At 47.1% G+C, this 19,447-nt stretch overlaps 1 protein-coding gene across 1 annotated transcript in view; it reads left to right on the top strand.

The window, feature by feature from the left end:
- The first annotated feature begins 1,644 nt into the window (after window positions 1-1,644).
- The window catches only part of SDC1 (syndecan 1), a 29,384-nt gene continuing 11,581 nt past the window's right edge, over window positions 1,645-19,447 (top strand). The window contains exon 1 of the mRNA XM_014601634.3: window positions 1,645-1,767. Within this exon, the coding sequence (XP_014457120.3) occupies window positions 1,663-1,767 (105 nt within the window). The 5' untranslated portion in view covers window positions 1,645-1,662. The remainder of the gene's footprint in view (window positions 1,768-19,447) is intronic.

Consider the following 19,447-nt stretch of genomic DNA (forward strand, 5'->3'; position numbering starts at 1 on the left):
AAGCTGGAATGGCAGTTACCTCCACTTGGCCTTGATTGTCCAGGGGGCAAAGTCTTAATTCTGATACTTCACAGGTGAAGTGACACAATGAGCAGGTACCTCTATACGACTAAAAACAGAAGACCGGTTTAACCTGGTTTTCCCATTCTGGCCGGAGAGCTCTCAGGAACCGCTCCAAGGTCACCTTAAAAGCAGACCTCAAGAAAGCAAATGCTGACATCAAGAGCTGGGAGGAGTTGGCTGCCAATCCACTCCATTGGTGCTGCAACCTTAACCAAAGCAGCCACCCATTTCGAGGTCAAGTGTCTTGCCCTCAAAGCAGACAAGAGAGAGCGGAGGAAGAAAAGGAGAGAAATCCTGGCCTGAAGCCTACTGTTCCCTGTGGAAAGACCTGCAATTTATGCAGATGGCTCTGTGGCTCACGGACTGGCCTCTTCAGTCACCTCGAGCCCCGTCAGTGAGCCGTGGTAGCAACCATCCTCACATTGAGATATTGCGGGCAACCGCTATAAAGCTAAGAGACGGGTTTTATTTGCCGTTCCCATTTTAGTAACAGCCTGAGGTCTCTCAGTGGCCAGAAGAAATGTTCCAGACCTTGAAGGCAAGGTGCTTTGGGTAGATGTGATCTCTTTTATTAGACCAACTGAGTAGTTAGGGGGAAAAAAAATACTTTGCAAGCTTTTGACTGCAATCACCCTTCTTTAGACACAGGAAGTCTCTGCTTTTCTCTCTCCCTGTGCCTGACAAAGGGTGACTGCACCCAAAAGCTTGCAAAAAACCTTTTTCCAACTACTCAGTTGGTCTAATCAAAGCTATCACATCTTTGCATATGGGAGAGTAGGCTTACCGCTCTATCAGAGGAATACATCAGGAGCTCGGTGAACAACTATTCACTAGGGCACCCTTGGGGAAGACCAGGAGCAATGGGTACAAACTCCTGGAAGGCCGCTTCAGGCTTAATACCAGGAAAAACTCCTTCACAGTCAGGGTGTCCACACTGGAATAAACTCCTCCAGAGGTGGTGCAGTCACCTACCCTGGAGGCTTTCAAGAGGAGACTGGACAGCCACCTTGCTGGGGTCACTCAACCCCAGCTGTCTGGGGGGCTGGACCCAATGATCCACGAGGTCCCTTCCAGCCCCTTACAATCTATGAATCTACCCAAAAAACCTTGCCTGCCTATCTCCTTAAACCAACCCGGCTACAACCAAAAACCCAGACCGCAACACGAAGAGCTAGGAGGAGCTGGCTGCCAACCGCCTCCAACAGCGCCGCAACCTCAACCCGAGCCAAAGCGGCTGCCCATTTGGAGGCCAAGCATCTTGAAGCAGAAAAGAGGGAGGAAAAGGAGAGATATGTTGCAACTTCTGCAGCCCGGGGGATGGGACTCCTCAGTCACCTCAAACCCCAGCAGGTCCCTCCCGCAGCCGCTCTCAAGGCAGCAAGGGATTAAGAAAGAGCAGACCTGGGAAGGGGGGAGTTTGGACTCGAGACCGGTTTCATTGGGGTGACCTCCCCGCCCCGCCCAGGTGCCCAAACAGGCGGGGGGCCGCAGTTCCCACGCCGGCTGCGGTGCGCACAGCTGGAGGGGCCGGCGGCGCGGCGCGGGGCGGGGCGGGGCGGGGCGGGCCGGCCCGGCGGGGGCGGCGCTAGGTGCGGCTTTATGAGCAGGCAGAGCCGGGCGGCGCGGGCAGAGCTGGTGGCAGGCGCAGGAGGAAGTATGAGGACCGCGGGGGCCGTGTGGCTGCTGGCCCTGCTATGCCGGGCGGTGAGAGGAGAGGGGCCGGGGCCGGGGCCGGGGCCGGGGCCGCGCTAGCGCTTCCCGCAGCTCCACGTGCGGCTGCAGCGGGCGGGCGGGCTCTTGGCGCGGCGCGGGGCGGACAATGGGGCTTTCGGGCTCGGGCTGCGGGCGGCCGCCAGGGGGCAGCCTTGCCCCGGCCCCGCGCTCCGTCGCCTTTATTGCGCCGCGGGCTGGGAAGCGATTCAGGGGGGAGCGCGCGATAAATGGAGCGGGTTTGGTTGTGGCGCGGGGCTAGGCTGGACCCTTGAGCACATGGGATAGCTTGTTTTGATTAGACCCGTGTCTGAAAGGGGGGATGGCTCCCGGAAGCTTGCTCAGAGAAGAGCCCCCGGCTGCACAGTTAGGGTGTGCGAGAAGCAGGACCCCTGGCAGGGGTGGCACGTTGGGGCGGGAGGAGGCACAGCCAGGTTCCTGGGGCAGGGCTGTCGCATAGGCATGTCTCAAGCACCGTTGCTGGGTGCCTGGTAGCTTGCCAAGGCCGCCCACGGTCTGCGTTTGTGCCTCGGCCGAAAGGGCAGCGCGCGGATTTGTTCTCCGTGAAGGGCAGCCGGCGCTCTGCAATTTGGTCAAAGCAGAAACCAAGGATGGTAAATCTTCACGAGAGACGAAGGCGTCTCTGTAGTCCAGGAAGGAGCGAGGAAAAGGGCTTGGCAGGGTCCGGAGTGGAGCAACTGCTGTGCGTGTACAGGGTTGATCTTCCTTGCGTGACTCTTGTGCGTGTCCGGCTTCGGCTGAGTAAAGCTGAGCCTGCGCGCTCCTTCTCCGTGCTGCAAGTCTCTCGAACGTGTATCCACACCGTTTCGTGGAAGCAGGGCCTTGGCTGCTTTACCTGCAGCAGGTTAGGGTTAGGTCTGTTGCGTCAGGATTGACGGCAGTTTTATGTAGTTCGCTGATAGTTTGGATAGGGATGATCCTGCCTTCGGCAGGGGGTTGGACCAAATGACCTCCGGAGGTCCCTTCCAGTCCTACTTTTCTATACTTGTATGAAGACGCTCCCTTTTGTTCTGCTTATGTGCCTGTCAGCACAGACGAATTACAGATGATGCTGTTTTGAAATGTCTTCATCTGAACCCTTGTACAAGGAGGGTCCTGATCTGTGCCCATTTCTGAAGCAGTCTGCCACCACGTGCTTGTTGGGTCACGCAATAGACTGCGTTCTGTGGCCGGATTGGGCAAAAATTGTCACTTCTGTCTGCGCCCGGTAAGATTTAATTCTGCCTTGCTTAGAACTGTCTTCCCACTTGGACGTGCCAGGACCAGGAAATGTAACGGAGCACGGCAGCGTGCTTGGACCTGAACAGATCTCCGTCTCCTCGTCTTGAGCTTGGTTTCAAGCCTGCTCTTTCCCAAAAAGGGAAAAGTAAACTACTTTGATGGGTGTTGCAAAGCTTTTTGGGGTGGGAAAGGAGAAACCTGTCCTAGGGCAGCAGCTCCCTTATTTGGAGATCCATGCAGACATTTAGCACTAAGCTGATTGCAAAAATGCAGTAATCCCTAGAAGAGTCAGAGCTGCATGGCAGTTTTGTCAATACTCAGGGCACCGGTGAGCAAACTGAGGAACAAAAGTCTCGAAGTAGGCAACACTGTAGTGACTCAGCCCTTAAACAGCTTCCTTTGTACATGATGCCCACACATGCTTTTTCATGTTCAAGTGAATGCTGCTGGCAAATGTAGACCAAAGCGGGTTTTCCCCTTCACCTGTCCCTCAACCTGGAGCACACAACTACCATAGATGATCTTAACTAAGGGGTTTGGGAAGTCGGGTGGTACTCTGTAGGCCTCTGTCTGCTACGGAGGGGAGCATGTCAGACATGGTCACGTCCAGTATGCTTGTTGAGGGGTTTCAGCTGGGTTCCTTCACCAGCTCCTTGGAAAAGTAGTAGAAAATGTGCTCTGGCTTTGAAGTTGGTGTGACACCACTGTGCTGCCCTGGGCACTGCTGCATAATATACTGCCTCATCCTTTTCAGCACAAAGCCACAGAAGCAGTTACTCCTGGCCTATCCCATCCCTCTGCTTGTTGTGGTACACTGGAGGTAAAGCTTGGGATGGTGACCCAAGTGCTGTGTTACCTGTGAGGGAGGAGGTGGTCCATTGTTACTGATCTGTGGCTGGGGGGAGGCTGCTGACCCCTTCTTCCCCATGTAGAAGTGGTGGGGTGGGAGCTAAAGAAGCTGAAGCACAGCAGGGATAAGGAGGCTGGTGCTCTCTGGGGCTTGTCAGTTGAACTCTGCTTCTGCAGAACCCAAGGTTTTGCAGTAGGAGTGAGCATCTTCCCACAAAACTAGGAAGATCTGGATGGCCCTTGCCTCCCTTCCAGTCTCCCAGGACAGTGGCTCCTGTTTCTGCCTGTCCTGTGCTCTGCCCTGCCCAGCTGTGTAGTCCAAAAGCTTCACCCAACGAGGAGCACATAGTTTCATAGTTGTTAGGGACTGGAAGGTCCCTTCCAGATCATCCAGTCCAGCCCCCGTGCATGTGGGTAGGAAAGACTGCTAGGATCAGAGACTTCAGTGTGTGTGTGTGTGTGTGTGTGTGTGTGTGTGTGTGTGTGTGTGTTTGGGTGGGGGGGGGGGGAATGCAGGTTAAAGGCAGGTCTAGTGCAATCCAACTAGATGGCTGGTGCATCTCCGTATAACAGAACAGAGCATGTTTGGCTGGGTGAGACAGTCCCTGAAGTTCGTTATCCTACATAGGACCTCAGCAAGCTTACATTGGGCTTGGCTAGAGGAGAGCAGGAGATGATTACTGCACAACTTGGTGTGATGGGCCAGAGGAGCTTACTATACTGATGCCTGTATCACCTACTCTAAACCATGCTTGGCTTCTAAATAGTTGGGTTTTGTCTGGTGTAAGATGCATGCTAAAAGCTAGCACAAGCCTAGGTTGGACAGAGTCTGGCTTACCCCGTATAGTGTGCAGTTGCAGATTAGTTTAGTTCAAACATAATTACCTGCATGGTAATTAACTGCTTGCAAGAGACTTGGCTAGACCAGTTTTCCTGTTTTAAAATTTTCTGGCCTGTGGAAAATGAAGGAATCCATCCAGAAATGTTAGCTTGAACAAGTGTAACAACTATTGTAATGGTGCTTGTTACACATGCAAAGCAGCCTAGACAGGACTTGGCTCGCTGCTGAGGGCTACCTTTTGTAAAATACTGACTCTAGTGTGGTTAGTCTCGGTTATAATTGTTGCCCAGCTTGCCAGGTAAAAACAGTGAACAGAGATACCAACTGTAATTCTCACATCAGCCAAAAATGGAAGCAACTTGACTAGTACTAGCAAATGATTTAACACTTTCTAATGGCAATGCTCTGAAACATCTGGAAATGAAGCAATCCTTTCTGACAACCTGAGGCAGGTTACAGCAAGCACAGCAAACCTGTAAAACTTCTATATAAAAAAGAGAAGTGGAGAGGCTATCCCACCAACTGCACTAACTTGAATTGTAGCTGGGACAGCAGTGAACATCAGTAATTTAATGTCCCACAGCTGATAGAACGTGTGGTTATTGTAGCAGGTGTTTTCAGACCTTTAAGTGCAGTGTAGACCCCTCTATCCTGATCTTGCCTGATTAAATCAAAGTAATTGGACCCCTGGGAGTGTTTTACTGGAGGTTATAACACTAGAATTTTTCACTTGACAATAGGGGTGGGGTGAGTCTTCTCAGCTATCCTTTCCTATGAAAGGAGGCGGTCATGGTTTGACTGTGATGTGAAAGCACTGGAGCATCCTTGAGAACATAGGTCACATTTTTTACTTCATTAAGAGCCATTAATTTGTTACTGTTAAACTAGAAACTTCTAGAAAAGTGCTGAAAACATCATGAAGCAAAGAAGAAATCATTGCTAAGTTCTGTGTAGCAAAGGGTTATCTAAACTGTATCAAATGGCAGTTTTCCAGACAAAACTGAAATCGTGTCCTATCTTAGACTAGATAACTGGGGCTAACCTTATTGGCAGGTGTGCCATGAAGTGTAAGCCCTGCATCTTTTCCCAAGTGTCATGCTGATCCCTTTCCATTGGCTGATCCTCTGCTTTCTGCTCCCTGCCTAATGTGTTGCTCTGTTCGCTGCTCCTTGCACTCTTTATCCCTGTGTTCCTTGCCCGTTCCCTGATCTGCCACATGCCATGCACAAAGGTTGCCCCTTGCACTTGTGCTATTTGTGTGTGCTGTGGGTTGGCCACCCTTAAACTAGAACAGGTAGTCCAGTCTTGCTGTATTGGCATGGCTAGATCGGCTGGAAAGGTCACACCCCTATTGGCACTGCTGTGTTGGCAAAACCCTGGTGTGGATGTAGCTCCTCCAGTGGAGGGCTTCTTACTAATTTAGCTTGTGGTGTTCAAAGAATAAGTGTCAGCTGGCAGGAACAATACCCTTCTGCCACCATTAGTCACATTTGCCATAAGTGACTGTGCTGGCATAGCTGTAGCGACAGGGCTCTTGTAATATAAGCAGGCTCTGAAGGCATCCTTAAATAAACCATGCTGCATCCGTGCTTCGTTCAGGGCGTAGTAGGACTTCAGGAACATGGCTGGGTTCTGTAACTTTCCTGACATGGAGCTACATGCAGGCAAGATAAACGGTACGTATCCCACCCCTTTGTTCAGGTGCTGCACAAACCAGGGCCCAACCCTGCTGCAATTTTGAACAAGCCTCTTGCAGATATCTGAAAAAAAAACCCAAAACTAAAGAAGGCACAAACTAGACTGGCCTTTTCATCCAAGACCTGGATAGTTGAAAATGCAAAACTTTATCAGTACTTAAGATTTGATCATCCAGGGCTCTCTTCTGACTTTGTTGTTCTGGAAGACGAACTTAATTTCAGTTTGGGTGGAAAATGAAATATTGCCCTCTGAGTCTCTCTCCCAAAACAAGCAGCTGGCTCTCCCAGGCTCCAGAGGTTTCCTCAGTGAGCTTTGAGAGCTGCCTTGTCCCAGGCAGAGGCTGGAAGTCCCCAAGTGAGCTGGCTGGCAGCCATCCCTGGTCCATCAGAGCTCTGCCAGTGTAATGGGAAATGCATGGGAGCAGCATTTCTGAAAAAATCATTTTGGCTGTAGATGAACTGGTGTTTTCTGGTGGGTGGAAAACCCACTGTCAGAACTTCCAAGCCAGCTCTACCTCACTGTAACATCAAACTGCTTCAGTAGTGCATACTAAGCTAGGCTTTTTTTTAGTAAAGCTTTCTGTTGAACGTTCTTTCATGTTAACGAATCTTGATGGGATTTGCGGAGGACTGCCTACTGTACAGTATGCCTGACTGGTTCACTGTTCATGCACTAGAGCAGTGATTTCCACCCCCCTCTTCACACTTCATTTGTGAATGCATGATTCACAAGCGAAACCCAGAGACTTCACATAGGAATCCATTCTGACCTGTCCGTACCTTTCTGAGTTCTTTGCAACAGAAAAATTGTTCTTTTTTTTACACATTATGGAAAAATAATAAAGTGAAAGTTAGCATTTTCCAAGGGGTAACAACAAGGGGTACTTTTTGCCTACCAAGATTGAGAACCACTCCTCTAGACTTTCAAATGTAGAAGCATAAAGGTATTGCTCTCAATGAATGACCTAATATTCAAAGGTGTTGTGTTGTCACCACCCCTGAAGGGGGGTTGTGAATATTGTATGTGGCACCTTTTGAATACTGGGCCACCTGATTTAGCTGTTTGGCATGATCCTTCTTTTTTGGTATGCGCACTTGGCCAGTATGTATTACGCAAACCTGCTTGAAATAAATCTACTAACTTGGATAGCTTGCTGGCTTGGAAAGCTGGTCAGAGGTATAGGAAAGTTAATTTTGCAATGAGGAAGAGCTATAGTGGTGTAGCTGTGGAAGAAGTAAGATCTTTTTAAGGTACCTCAATCTTAAAAAGCTGAAGTGTGGCTTCCCCATGAAGTAGTAACATGGCACCAGTTCTCTTATTAAGCCCTGATTTGGAGCGAATACTGAAGTTGGATGTTTGGGTCTGCAAAGACTTATGCAAGTTGTCTGGGGAGTGACACATCTGCTTTGCTGGGTCATTGTCTAGTTGTTAAGTTCCTGTTGAGTCACTGAAGCTGTAGTTTCAACCAAATCCTCCAACATGTGGCAATCTGACTTCTCATGCTGTAGCCATAGCAAGGAACCCCTCTGGGGCATTTTGCGATTAAATGAAGCAATCCATGTGGTTTGCCTGACTTTGCTGCTCCTTTTAGAAAATGCCATTCCCCTCCGTGCTTATCCTGACAAGTAGGTTGCTGAAATCCAAATGGGCAGGGGTGTACCCATGGCGTTTTGGGCTTTCTTTAGTTTTTAGTGGGGTGTTCGCTAACCGCTAACTCGACTGGGTGCCACTGAATGCTGAAAAATACTAATGCTCATCTTGGGTATCTTCCTTATGGGGAGGGGGAAGTGAATAACAGTATGTCTGCCTTGCCCTGTTATAGGAACTTGTTAGTCCCCCTGTAATGTTCGAGCCAAGATCATGATCTTGGTGCCTGCGTCTGGTATGGTGCGTTGCTTTGAAGGCTTTCTGCAAAATACCAAGCTAGCTGCAGAACTGAGCAGTAGCTTCTTAGTGAGAAGCTAGTCTGGCAGTGGGGCACTTGCACACCAGTTCGAACCGGGACTTTTTGCACACCTAGGAGCCTGTGTCCTACGCTGGAGGGAGGGGCATGAATAGAACTTGTTCAAATCCAGATTGCTCTTACTCCAGGAAAGAGCAGGGGTCTTAAACAGTGGCAGTATCTCCTCAACTGTGTCTTGTGAGGCACTGGAGGACATCAAGTTTTGAGCTAAATTTGAGAGTGAATCTAAGAAAGGCTTTTAGCACCGCCAGCAGCACATGTGCCAACTGGAGCCAGACAACAGCACTCGCCCAAGGAGCATCCAGGGATTACTAGAAGAACAGACTGCATAGCAAGCCCAGGGGTGGGTAGGGAAGGGGAATGGAGCCAGTCTGCCATCTGGAGAGCGAGCGACTGTTAACATAACCGTTTCCAGATGAGAGGTCTCTGGAAAGTCGGTGCTGCAAGGCTGTTACTTTGAAACTGCAGGGGCTGGTAAGGGCCTGCATCGGCTCCCTTGGGATCAGGCCTGGCTGCTGCAGCAGTACAGGAGGGAAAAGCTAGCTGACTACTCTGACCCGAAGTAAAATCCTCATCTCCCCTCAAATGTCCTGTTCCTAACTGAAGTGGAAGCTCAGATTCCTTTTATGATCTAAGGAGGGAGTCTGGAAGACAATAGGGAAGCAGTAAAGCTAGGTTGCGAGCCCTAATTTTACTTAAAATAAACAAATAAACACGCAACTTTCTGAACCAATGGGCGGGGGTCATTATTTGTCAGGGTTTTGTGGTCCCTTACAGTCTCCTTGAATTACAGAAATCCCATGGGCTCTGTGGCTCTTAAATCTAGGTGCTACATGCCAGAAGCAGGCATTTGTTCAGTTTGCATTGCTTTGCTTTTCCATGCAAGCAGAAGAAAAATAAACTTTTTTTGCTCATACCTGGCTTCACATTGACTAGTTCTCAATGGCACATGGAAGAGATGCTCCAACTGCAAAACTGGGGAGCTCTGGTAAGGGAGTTGGACATGCTTGATCCTTCCCTAGATGAATAGACTCTGAATACCCTCCTCCTTTAGCTTTTATTTCTGCAGCTAGGGCATGCTGCCTCAGTTATACCAGAAACGGGGTGCTGCAGTCAGGCTTGTGGTGCACTGTAGTCTGCAAGACTCTTCAGGGCAGAAGCAATTCTGTGGTCCTTTAGGGATTAACCTGCGTTACTAACCACTGCTGAATTAACATGCTTGTAAAAACTTATCTTGACTAGAACTAAACTATGCCCTTCAAAGCCTTTTATGGGGACTGTTGCTATACATGGATGAGCACTATTGAGGGAGTATTTCACCTGGAAAAACCAGTAATATTAGAGTGTCTGATGGAGATGTTTGAGAACTGTATGGTGGCTCTGAAAAAACACCACCACTTTCAGTCCCAGTTCAGGTGTGAGAAATTGAGTACTAGCCAGACAATTGATGATCTAAGGAAGCTCTTCCACCAAACTGGTTTTAACATGTACATTTACCCAATTGGCACCTTAAGAAAATTGCTGCAGTGGCATGTGGAGATGCCCAGGATGTCAAGCTGCTGTTGGTAACATGAAACAGGCAAGTGCAGGCCACGTGGGGACACACAAAAACTAGAACTCTTGGTTCCAAAATGATACCTTTCATTAGACCAACACAGAAATTGCAAGAAAATCATCCTCTTCTGCAAGCTTTCAGAACAAAGTGCCTTCGTCAGGCTCTAGGAAAAATGTAGATTGTAAAAACTTCCCATACGTAGGCAATAAACTTGCTTCTTGCACAGAAGGAGCTGAAGATGGAAGGCTGTCCCTCTAGGTCCGTGGGAGTGTCTTTGTCTTTGAGCTGTGCTGAGCAGCTCTTTGAGGCCGTGTGGAGATAAACCTGTGTACAAAGGTTTATCTCCAAAAAGGGGCTGACTCCCAGCATGTCTGGGCAGGAGTGAAGCGCTTCCACCTCTCCCTTGCATAGGCTGACTCGCGGCCCTAACAGAATAACTATTGGCTTCACAACTTAACCTCAGTCATTCTTCTTGCTTAAAATCCAGCTGTGCCAGTCATGCTGTTTGGGGGACCTTTTACAGAAGCTTGGTGGCCTTCAGGACACAGCTCGAGTTCAGTCCCTGGCTGAATGCTGGCTCAGTGTCTTGGATCTGTAACCAAGTGTATAACCTAAGCTTGTTTGGCTTGTGCACTTTATGGGGCTATTGCAATGACCCTCTGTGCTCTAAAGGTCTTGGTAGCAAAGATTCTTAATAGTAAATTTGCATTAAACTATTAAATTACTGTACCATGAAACTCCCCCCTCCAACTTTGTGCTTCCTTTTCATGTGGCAGGACACTCGTACAGGAGTTGGGATAGTGAATTATGTACTTCCTCTCTTCCACAGCCTGAGTGTATTGTAGAAACATAAGGGTTACACTGCTTGGTAGGAAGAGGTAGGAATGTACTTTTGGTAAGGAGGTACCAGGATGCTCTTTGCTTATTTAAGTGTGATTATTTAAGGATGCACCACTGTAGTGATGGGCACCACTCTTGTTAACGATGCTGACTTAGTTCAAAGCATGCTCCATGTGTCTTTGGGCACACCAAGCAGCACAAACTTGGCCTCTTAAATCATGGGCTCTGTCTGTGCTGCTTGTAGACCTTGCTGAAATGCTTTTTCTGTCTTGCACTGAACCATAACGCATCTAATTGAGTAACTGAAGTCTAGCGCACAGGGCTGCATTGGGAATTCTCAGAAAGATTAGCAAACCCTTGCCAAAAGCACAGAGGCTGACCTCTGAGCCACAGATGGAGCTGTAAACTGTTTTTCTCCCTTGGTCTAGGCTAGTGTAGCTCTTGCTTATCAGCTGACCTGTTTCAACTCTACAAGGTGCAGCAAGTCCAGTCCTGTACAGGAGCAGTGGAACTGGCTGCAGATAACAGCCTAGCTGTAGCTAGCTGTGAATTGTTGTGTGTTGTCATGGCCAAGGAGCTTGGCATGAGCCAGCCTTCCTGCATCTTGAAAGAAATTGTATGCCCTGGCATCCAGACATCCACGAGAATAGAGGTGGTCAGAGTTGGCCTTGCTGTTGCAGGCTAGCAACTAATCACACCTATGGGTTGCTGGCTTCCAGCTGCAAAGTCAGTGTATTTCTACTTTCGTGCTTGCAAGTGGAGGCCAGGTCAAAGTGTATGTGGCCTGTGTGGTCAAATATTAATGAAAAATCTGCTATTCGGAGGCCTGGGGAAGCAAGCGATGCCAGAACTCCTGTGTGGTGGGACTTGAAAAGATGGATATGAATTTACAGCAAAACACAGAAAGGAAAGACCTCTGACTTCTGGCTTGTACAGAGGCAGTAGAGCAGTGGATGCCAAAATGCATGTAACAAGCACTGAAGAGCAATATCTCTAATTTTTGTTAGTGCTGCTCAGGGTGGGGAGGAAACATTTTAAAATGTCCTAAATATTTGAGTAATAAGAACTGGAAGGAATTCCTGGGTTGACAAGTTGCATCCCTTCTATCTTGCCGCTTCCTAGTCCCAATTATCATCTTTAATTACTTCATAAGAGTATGGGGACGGGGGCCAAAAAATCTGGCAGGCTGTTCCAGAATGACCGGCCTCATCTGATAGACTAGAAAATAAGTCTGCTAAATAAAATAATTTACGACCAGCATGTCCAATTTTTTTTTCTTGTGCTAGCACTATACTTTATCTTAACCCCCTTCCTCCCTTCTTCCTACACCATGTTTATAAAATAGACAGTAATCCTTTCTAGCCTTCATGTTAGAGGCTAAATAACTCAATTTCTCCTTAGTCCTGCCTCATGACGGGCTCTCCATTCTCTAGATTGTCTCAGTAGCTTTTCTTGCACTGGAAAAAATGCAGGGTTCATTTTTTTTTTTTTATTTATTTTTTTTTTCCAGCAACACAAGTGGTACGATTTGTATGTATATTCAACAGTGCTTTGTAACTAGTTGCCTACTAATTATGAAGCTTAAGGGAAGGGGGGGGTAGTTCTTTTAAATGGCTTGTCCACTTTGCAACTGTTTCCCCATGTAAAGTAGTCCAAATTGCTGTGTGGACACACCTAGTGCATATAACTTCCAAGTGGCTGTGGATCTGTTGCAGGCTGATTCCTTGCAGGCAACTCCCCTACAAAAGTGGAGGCTTGTATTGAAACCACCACAAGCAGAAGCTGCAGCTTGCTGCGTCCTGCTTCCATCTCTGCAAGGCTTTGACAATTCTCCTTCTCCTCCCCTTCCGGGTTTCCCAAGACTATGCCAACTTCACTAACTTGAAACCTGGCTGAAGAAAAGATTCCTCGTTCTGTTGTAGCAGTAGCAGTTTTTTCCTGGGAAGCAGATGGCTTCTTCTGTGACCAGCAGACCAACTCTGCAGAAACTTGATGCATCTCAGTCTGATCTATTGACTCTATTATGCCTATTCTAGAGGTGCGCTGGACTGATCTTGAGGCTTGTATGAATGGGTGTAATGGGCCAAGGCTGAACTTGACTTCTCCCTCAAGAAGAAAGGATAAGTTCCTGTTCAGTGTCTTCAACTGCAATGTTGCCCTGCAAGTTTTTTTTTGGTTTTTTTTTTTTGGTTTTCGTAGGTTTATCTGAGGGGTATGGGTACCTCTGAGTTGCAAGGCACACTCTAAGCTATAGAGTGCTGTTGGCGCTGATCAGGTGGCATCTGTGCCAAAACTACTGAAGGGACAAGTTGATTCTGGGTTAACTTTTTTTTTTTTTTTTTCCCTCTGCAGTCTGAGTATCATCCTGCCTCTTCAAGCACCAAGTCTCATCTGCTTGTGGCAATTTAGTCTCATGCCAGATGACTCCTACTTAACATCCAGAAGAGCCAGGTGCTCTGCTCCCATTGTAGTGAGTCCAGGTCCAGGGAACACAGATACTTGAGCCATTTTCTCCTATTGTAGACCTATCCAATGTCCTACTGAAGGCAAGTAGTGTGGTACCACTCAAGAGGTGCGTTGTAAATGTGACTATTGGAATAAGCATCCTTAAATTTTAAGTAGTCAATTATGGTTCTAAACGAGCAGAGAAACTAGCTTCCACTCTGAAAACGGTCAACCTTAGCTATTTTAAATGCCTTGGTCTAAATGATTGGGGGCTTTGATATAACTAAAGGCAGTGGGGACCAGTGTTTCTGGCAGGCATGCCACACTAAGTCCCACACCCTCCTTGAGTGTCGCTCTGATCCCCTTCTCCTGCCTGATCTGCTGCTCTGATTTCTGCTCTTTGCCTTGTGCTGCCTGCTCCTTCCCTGATTGGGCTGTGGCCTCCTGCAGCATGTGTGCCATAGGTTTGTCACCCTCCTTGAGTAAAGGTATGGATTTAATTTACTACAACCAGGCTGCATAAAACAAGAGTAACAATGGTTTGATTCTCTTAATGGACTTCACCTAAATTGTTCTGGGAGTGGCTTGTTTCACACTGACTCCGAAGGCTGTGAACTTGCTAAATGGCATCTATTGAAACGTAGACTCAAGACATTATTGGCATGGGGCATACATCCTACTGGAAGAGCTACTAACGTTAGTTTTAGTACCAAGCTGGCTTGGGTACCTCTGTACAGTACTATATTATGCCTGTAGGCCTAAAGTGAGAGAGTATGTCCTTGATATAGAGTTAAGGAGCCAAGTTGTCCAGAACTTTTAGATGAACCCCTCTCCAGAACACGGGGCTCTTTGCCCAGGGTAGCTAGCATGGCTGGCCAAGCTGACCAGCTCCAGTGAAAGCAGCTTGTAATTCGCCCATTTTTGGTGGCTGGCAAATCTCAGTCTGCAGATTTGTTCTCCCTCAGCCTGGAGTAGGGACTAAACTCTGTCTTCTGAGTTTAAAAAAAAGTGGCTGTGCTGGGAATATCCTATGGGCCCTCCAAAGCTGTAGCAACACCGATTAATGTGGTATCGGTGAGTGGCTGTAGCAACACGGATGAATATGGTATCAGTGATGACTCAGGGCCTCGATAGCTCTGGAAAGGAAAGCTTATGCTGGCTGGGCTGATCTGACCTGGGTACTGATCACTGCAGAGTTCACTAGGGTGTAGACTTGTCGGAAAGGCCTCGGATGTATGGTCCTTTGTGCAACAGGGAAGAAAGATCGGAAGACTTCCTTGCTGACATAGCTGCATCCAGATTGAACCTGGCTGGCTGGAAAACTGTTTAGGGCTCACAAGCAGTGCCTGGATTGTTTAATCCCCATGTTAGACTGAGGATTTGTGGTTCTTTTCTTTAAAAGCGGAAGTTTTTGGCTTCCAAAATTTGCTTTCTGTAGAAGGTAATGTAAAACAATCTATTACTGATTTGCATACAGTATCTTCAGACTACAACTTTTCAGGCTGTGAGCCTCTTGCCTTGTCACAAGTTACTCAGTCTTGAGGGCCAGGCAGGAGGACACCCAGGGCAGCAGCGGTGCAACCGGTTGTTGTCGTGATAGTCACTTTTCTTGTATTCCCCTCCAGCAAAGGTGTGGCCCATCCTGGTGGCGTTTTGCAGGCATAAATGCAGAGTGTTGTGTCCTAGGAAGATGACGGGCTGAGTTAGCCTACTGTAAGCATCCCAGCAAGCTAAATCCTGCAGACTTGCTCTGTTTCTTGGTTACGTGCTTGCTAGGTATAAGCTCTTGTCGCTGACAGTAGTTGAGTACTGGGAGGAGGTGACTGTCACAAATGCATGGTAACCAGCCTGGCTATACAGCCAAATGTCTCTGCTCGAGTGGGGTTGACACTGCCCCCCTGAGGCTTTCTTCTCATGCTAAAATGTCACTCAAGTAAAGGAGAGGATGGTGAGGCCCATGTCTAAACTACTGTCTCTTCCTAGAAGATGGAAAACTGGCCCCCTCTGCTGTGACTGTTGTTCTCCAGTTTGCTTTGGGGATCAGCTGGCTCCAGTTTTGTTCTTGCATCTCTGTACTACATATGGGCCAGTATTGTATCAAAGAGCAGGGCCTATTCTGAAAATAACTGAGGCAAACAGCTTACTCTTAGCTTGCCTTCATCAGTAATTCTTCCCTACTCTGTGGATTCTGCAGCCCAGCAAGTTTGTATGCATAGGACTAGGGCCCAAAGTGCAATTTCTGCTTTGCTTTCTGGACCCCTGCCAGCTATCCACCATGGCAGCTCTCTGGTGCTAGTGGTGCAGATGCTAGTATAGAAAAGGCACTTCATCTGTATGCAAATACAGCGCTGGACCACTTTGGGGTGGTGGGAGAAGGGAGGGCACATCCTTCAAACACAAAGACCCCAGCAGCCCCATTGGGAGCCAATGCTGCTGTATCTTTTGATGCATTTCCCTAGTACAGGTCTAGATCTGTTACCCTTTCTCCCCAGAAAGAAGGTGGTCTTCACTCAAAGCCCCAAACCCATCCAGAACAGTTTGGGGTGACTGTATTGCTAACATAGCTTATGTTAGTCTCTGGCTGGCTTGGGTGTAAGTGGCTAGTTTAGGTATTTGGCTGCTCTTCTAGAAATCTAGCTAATGTGTTCATCTGTTAACACCCTTCAAGGGGCTCAAGCAACGGTAGGGCTCCAATTGAGCGGTCTGGCTGCTGCTCCTCTGATTTGTGGTTACCACAAAACCATGCAGCGGCCAAGACTGCACGATTCAGAAATACAACCATTTCCTTCCTATAGGTGTATACACTGGCCTTGCTTAACTTCTGTTTTGTGGCAGGGGAGGAAATTTTACTGTTCTTTAGGCATCCAAATACTAAATTGGCTCATGGCTTTAAGTGGATGGCAGGTGCTGTCAGTTTAATGCTTCCAGTTCTTTTTGTGCCTTTTTGGGAGGACTATGGATGGTGGACACTGCTGGGTAGTACCAAAAATAACTAATCTAAAGCCTCTGGCAATGCCATTTTTGGCCTCCTGCAGGTCGGAGCAGCTGGAACCGGAGTTAATCACATAAACACTAATTGAAGCCTCTCAAGGTTTAACAGAAGCTAAAATTTCTCTCTGTAGGAGACTCTCCTCCCACTCATGGGTATCAATACCAAGGTAAAAAGCTCTTCAAGCTGTTACCCTGTCTTAAACCCAGGCCTTCCAACTGAGCTGTTGCCTGCAGCATGTCAGAGGGGATGAAGGACACATTAAAACTCACAAGTAGATGAAGTCCATAGAGTATCTAGAAAAACCAGCGTGGATAAAAATCAATTTGGGGTTCGTTTGGTTTTTTTTTTCTATTTCATCATTTTTTATTTAAGATGCTATTTAAAAAAAAAAAAAAATTATATAAAGATGGATTTCATTTAAGATCTATTGAAACGCGAATATATCATAATGGAGTAGGGATTATAACTTCTAATTATACTATTTGAGACAATATTCATGTAACCTTTCTAGAAGTTTTATAAATAGGTCACAACAGGCCTTGGACTAGATCAGGGGCCCAATCTTGTGGGATTCCCAGAGGCTCCTCTATAGATTCTTGAAAGATCAAAGAAAACCACTGTACCCAGTGGGACTCGGTGCTCAGTCTAGAAGATCCCATGAAGCATCTCTGTGATTCTTAGTTACACTTCTCAAACTGTGGATTTGTGTCTCCAGAGATCATAGGCAGACAAGGTCCTCTGAGCAGATGTGATTATCTCTTATTACACCAACTAAATAGTTGGGAAAAATTGTTCTTTGCAAACTTTTGGGCACAAACACCCTTCTTCAGGACTAGGGAGAGTTTAGGGAGATAACATCCTTGTTAACAGCTGTGTGTGTGAAAGAGAGAGAACAGACCTGCTTACCCACCCATCAGCCCTGTTGTCTCTGCAGGTTTGTGTACAGCAAGACTGCACTTTTTGTAGAAAACAATGATAAAATCAAGTCTTCCTGACTAGTGATTCAAATTGTGTGTGTGTGTTTTTTGTTTTTTTTTTTTTCCAAATAGATTTCAGTCCTATATTTAATTTCAATTAAATCTTCCCTGGAGCTTGGTGGGCAAACTAGGGAAGGTCAGTTGCACATTCTCTGCTGCTTTGAGGACAGGGAGTATCGGGAGGAACAATATTGGCTCTTCTGGTAATGAGAGGTTTTGTAGCACACTGGGCATAAGATCACAGTGTGGTGATCACACAAATAAAAGAAGGGAAGCTGCAGTTGGCAGGCTTATTACTTGAGACAAACAAACACGCAAGTGCATAGCAGCATTTGCAACAGATAATGGAGGATCTTGAGGTCTTACTCTGAAGAGTGCAGCAATCTGTCAAAATTAATAGACTGATCACTAACCAGGGATTAATACAAATGGGATACAAATCATCCTTAATTTAGTTGAAGGAGATTTCTTTTCAAACTTTGGCTCCGATCCATCTTTTCAATAGCTAATCAAACAAGCTGCTTCCATTTGTCTCTCCTGGCAGAAAATGAAAAAGTCGCTTCCAAGCTTGGGTGGGGTTTGAACACAAGCAAGCGTCAACTCGAGGCAATACTTTGTCATGCTGAACACTAGCAGGGAGGGGCTGGAAATGTCTCGGGATGAAAGGAACCAAAAAATGCTATGCATGACATCTGTTCAGACCAAACAGTGCAACAAAGGCTGAGTATGTATGGGTAGAGCAGCTTTTTCCTTTTTAAGTACTTGGGTGTCCACACAATTTTTCTTAATCTCCTCCCCTGCTTTTTTTAATTTTTTTTTGGGGGGGGGGTAAAAAGTGAGATTTCTCTTCTCTTCCCCCCCCTTCCCCCAGTAAAAAACAGTAGCAAATGGACCAGAGGGATGCTGTCATGAACTGGCTTATTAAGTTGTGTGGAGTCTGGCACGAGGTACTGCTGAATAGCAAGCAGTGCCTGGGAACTACTCCTTCAGAGCAGGGAAGGGACTTCCAGGTATATCTGGTATGCAACTACTCTTGCCGTGGCTGCCAGGAAGCACTATGTTGCACTGGAAAGGTGGCCCTGTGTTTTAGCTAATAATTAATCTTCAGCCTTCACGTACAGCAGCACAAATCAGTAACACTACCCATGTCCTGTAACTTTAATCTTTCTGACTAATCAAAAGCTTCCTGGTGACTATATAAACTGCAACTCCAGTAAAAGGTTATGGAAAAGCCTTGACCACAAGGTGTGTTCACTGTCTGAACATCATAATCCCTCTCTTTGATCAAAACCTGGGTTAGCCTGATATTAGCAGACATTATCTTAATCCCATAAACAGAGTTATACCTTGCTTGTTGAAAAGGGCAGGTAACTTCTCAAGGAGTGTGTCAATACAGAAATCCCATCTAGTAGCACTCCTTGTCCTGCTGTTGAACAAAACATCTTTCCCAGACCCAGATCCTATGGCAGGGGGAGGGGAGGGGTGTAATAACTACAATCTGACCCTTCTTTCTTCTGTTGTAGCTCATCAAAGTTCTTCCTGACTAAAATATGAAAGCTTTCATCTTGACTCTGGGATATTGTAGAGTACTAAAGTCTACTTACTGTTGCTTAATTGTGTGCGCTCAGGTTATGCTTCTATAGTTTTTCCCTCCCACCTTCTTGAGAAGGTGGACTGTCTTCATGAAACCCACTCTCATTTAATTAATTGAATTACCAGCAAGGCGCCAGTGTGCTGTCATCTGAGGGACCAAGAATGGTGGTACCTGCCTGCAAATAAGTACTTGGCTTGTGGGAGGGAGGGGATGGGGTTTACCAAGGGGATGGTTGGTTTTTTCAAGCGACTGTTCATGGCTAACCCAACCTGGATTTACAGCACATACCTTGTATTTAGGTTGTTGTGAAATGAGTCCATGTATCTCAGCATTTTGGCTGTACTTGCTGGGAAACCACTACGTACGAGTGGCGCAACGTCTGTGCAGCAGATTCTCTTCGCCTGTCTCTAGGCAAGGCAGGAAAACATCTCATTTGAGATACTTGAGTGTTTCTTCTAGTACATCTCCTTCACAAGGGCAATTAGAGTTGGATAAAACACAGTTAAGAGGGAGGTTCAACATCCAGCTGCATGTAGTAAATGGATCCATTGGAAAGAGGACCTCTACTTCACTTGATGGGAGGGGGTAGAACTTGCAGTATTGCAACAACCCTTCCTTTTCTCTGTGGATATCTTTTATGGCTTTGACTGAGGACCTGATCTTCCACCTCGCTCTGAG

This window comes from Alligator mississippiensis, chromosome 1 (assembly GCF_030867095.1).
Source record: "Alligator mississippiensis isolate rAllMis1 chromosome 1, rAllMis1, whole genome shotgun sequence".
In the NCBI taxonomy this organism is placed as follows: Eukaryota; Metazoa; Chordata; order Crocodylia; family Alligatoridae; genus Alligator; species Alligator mississippiensis.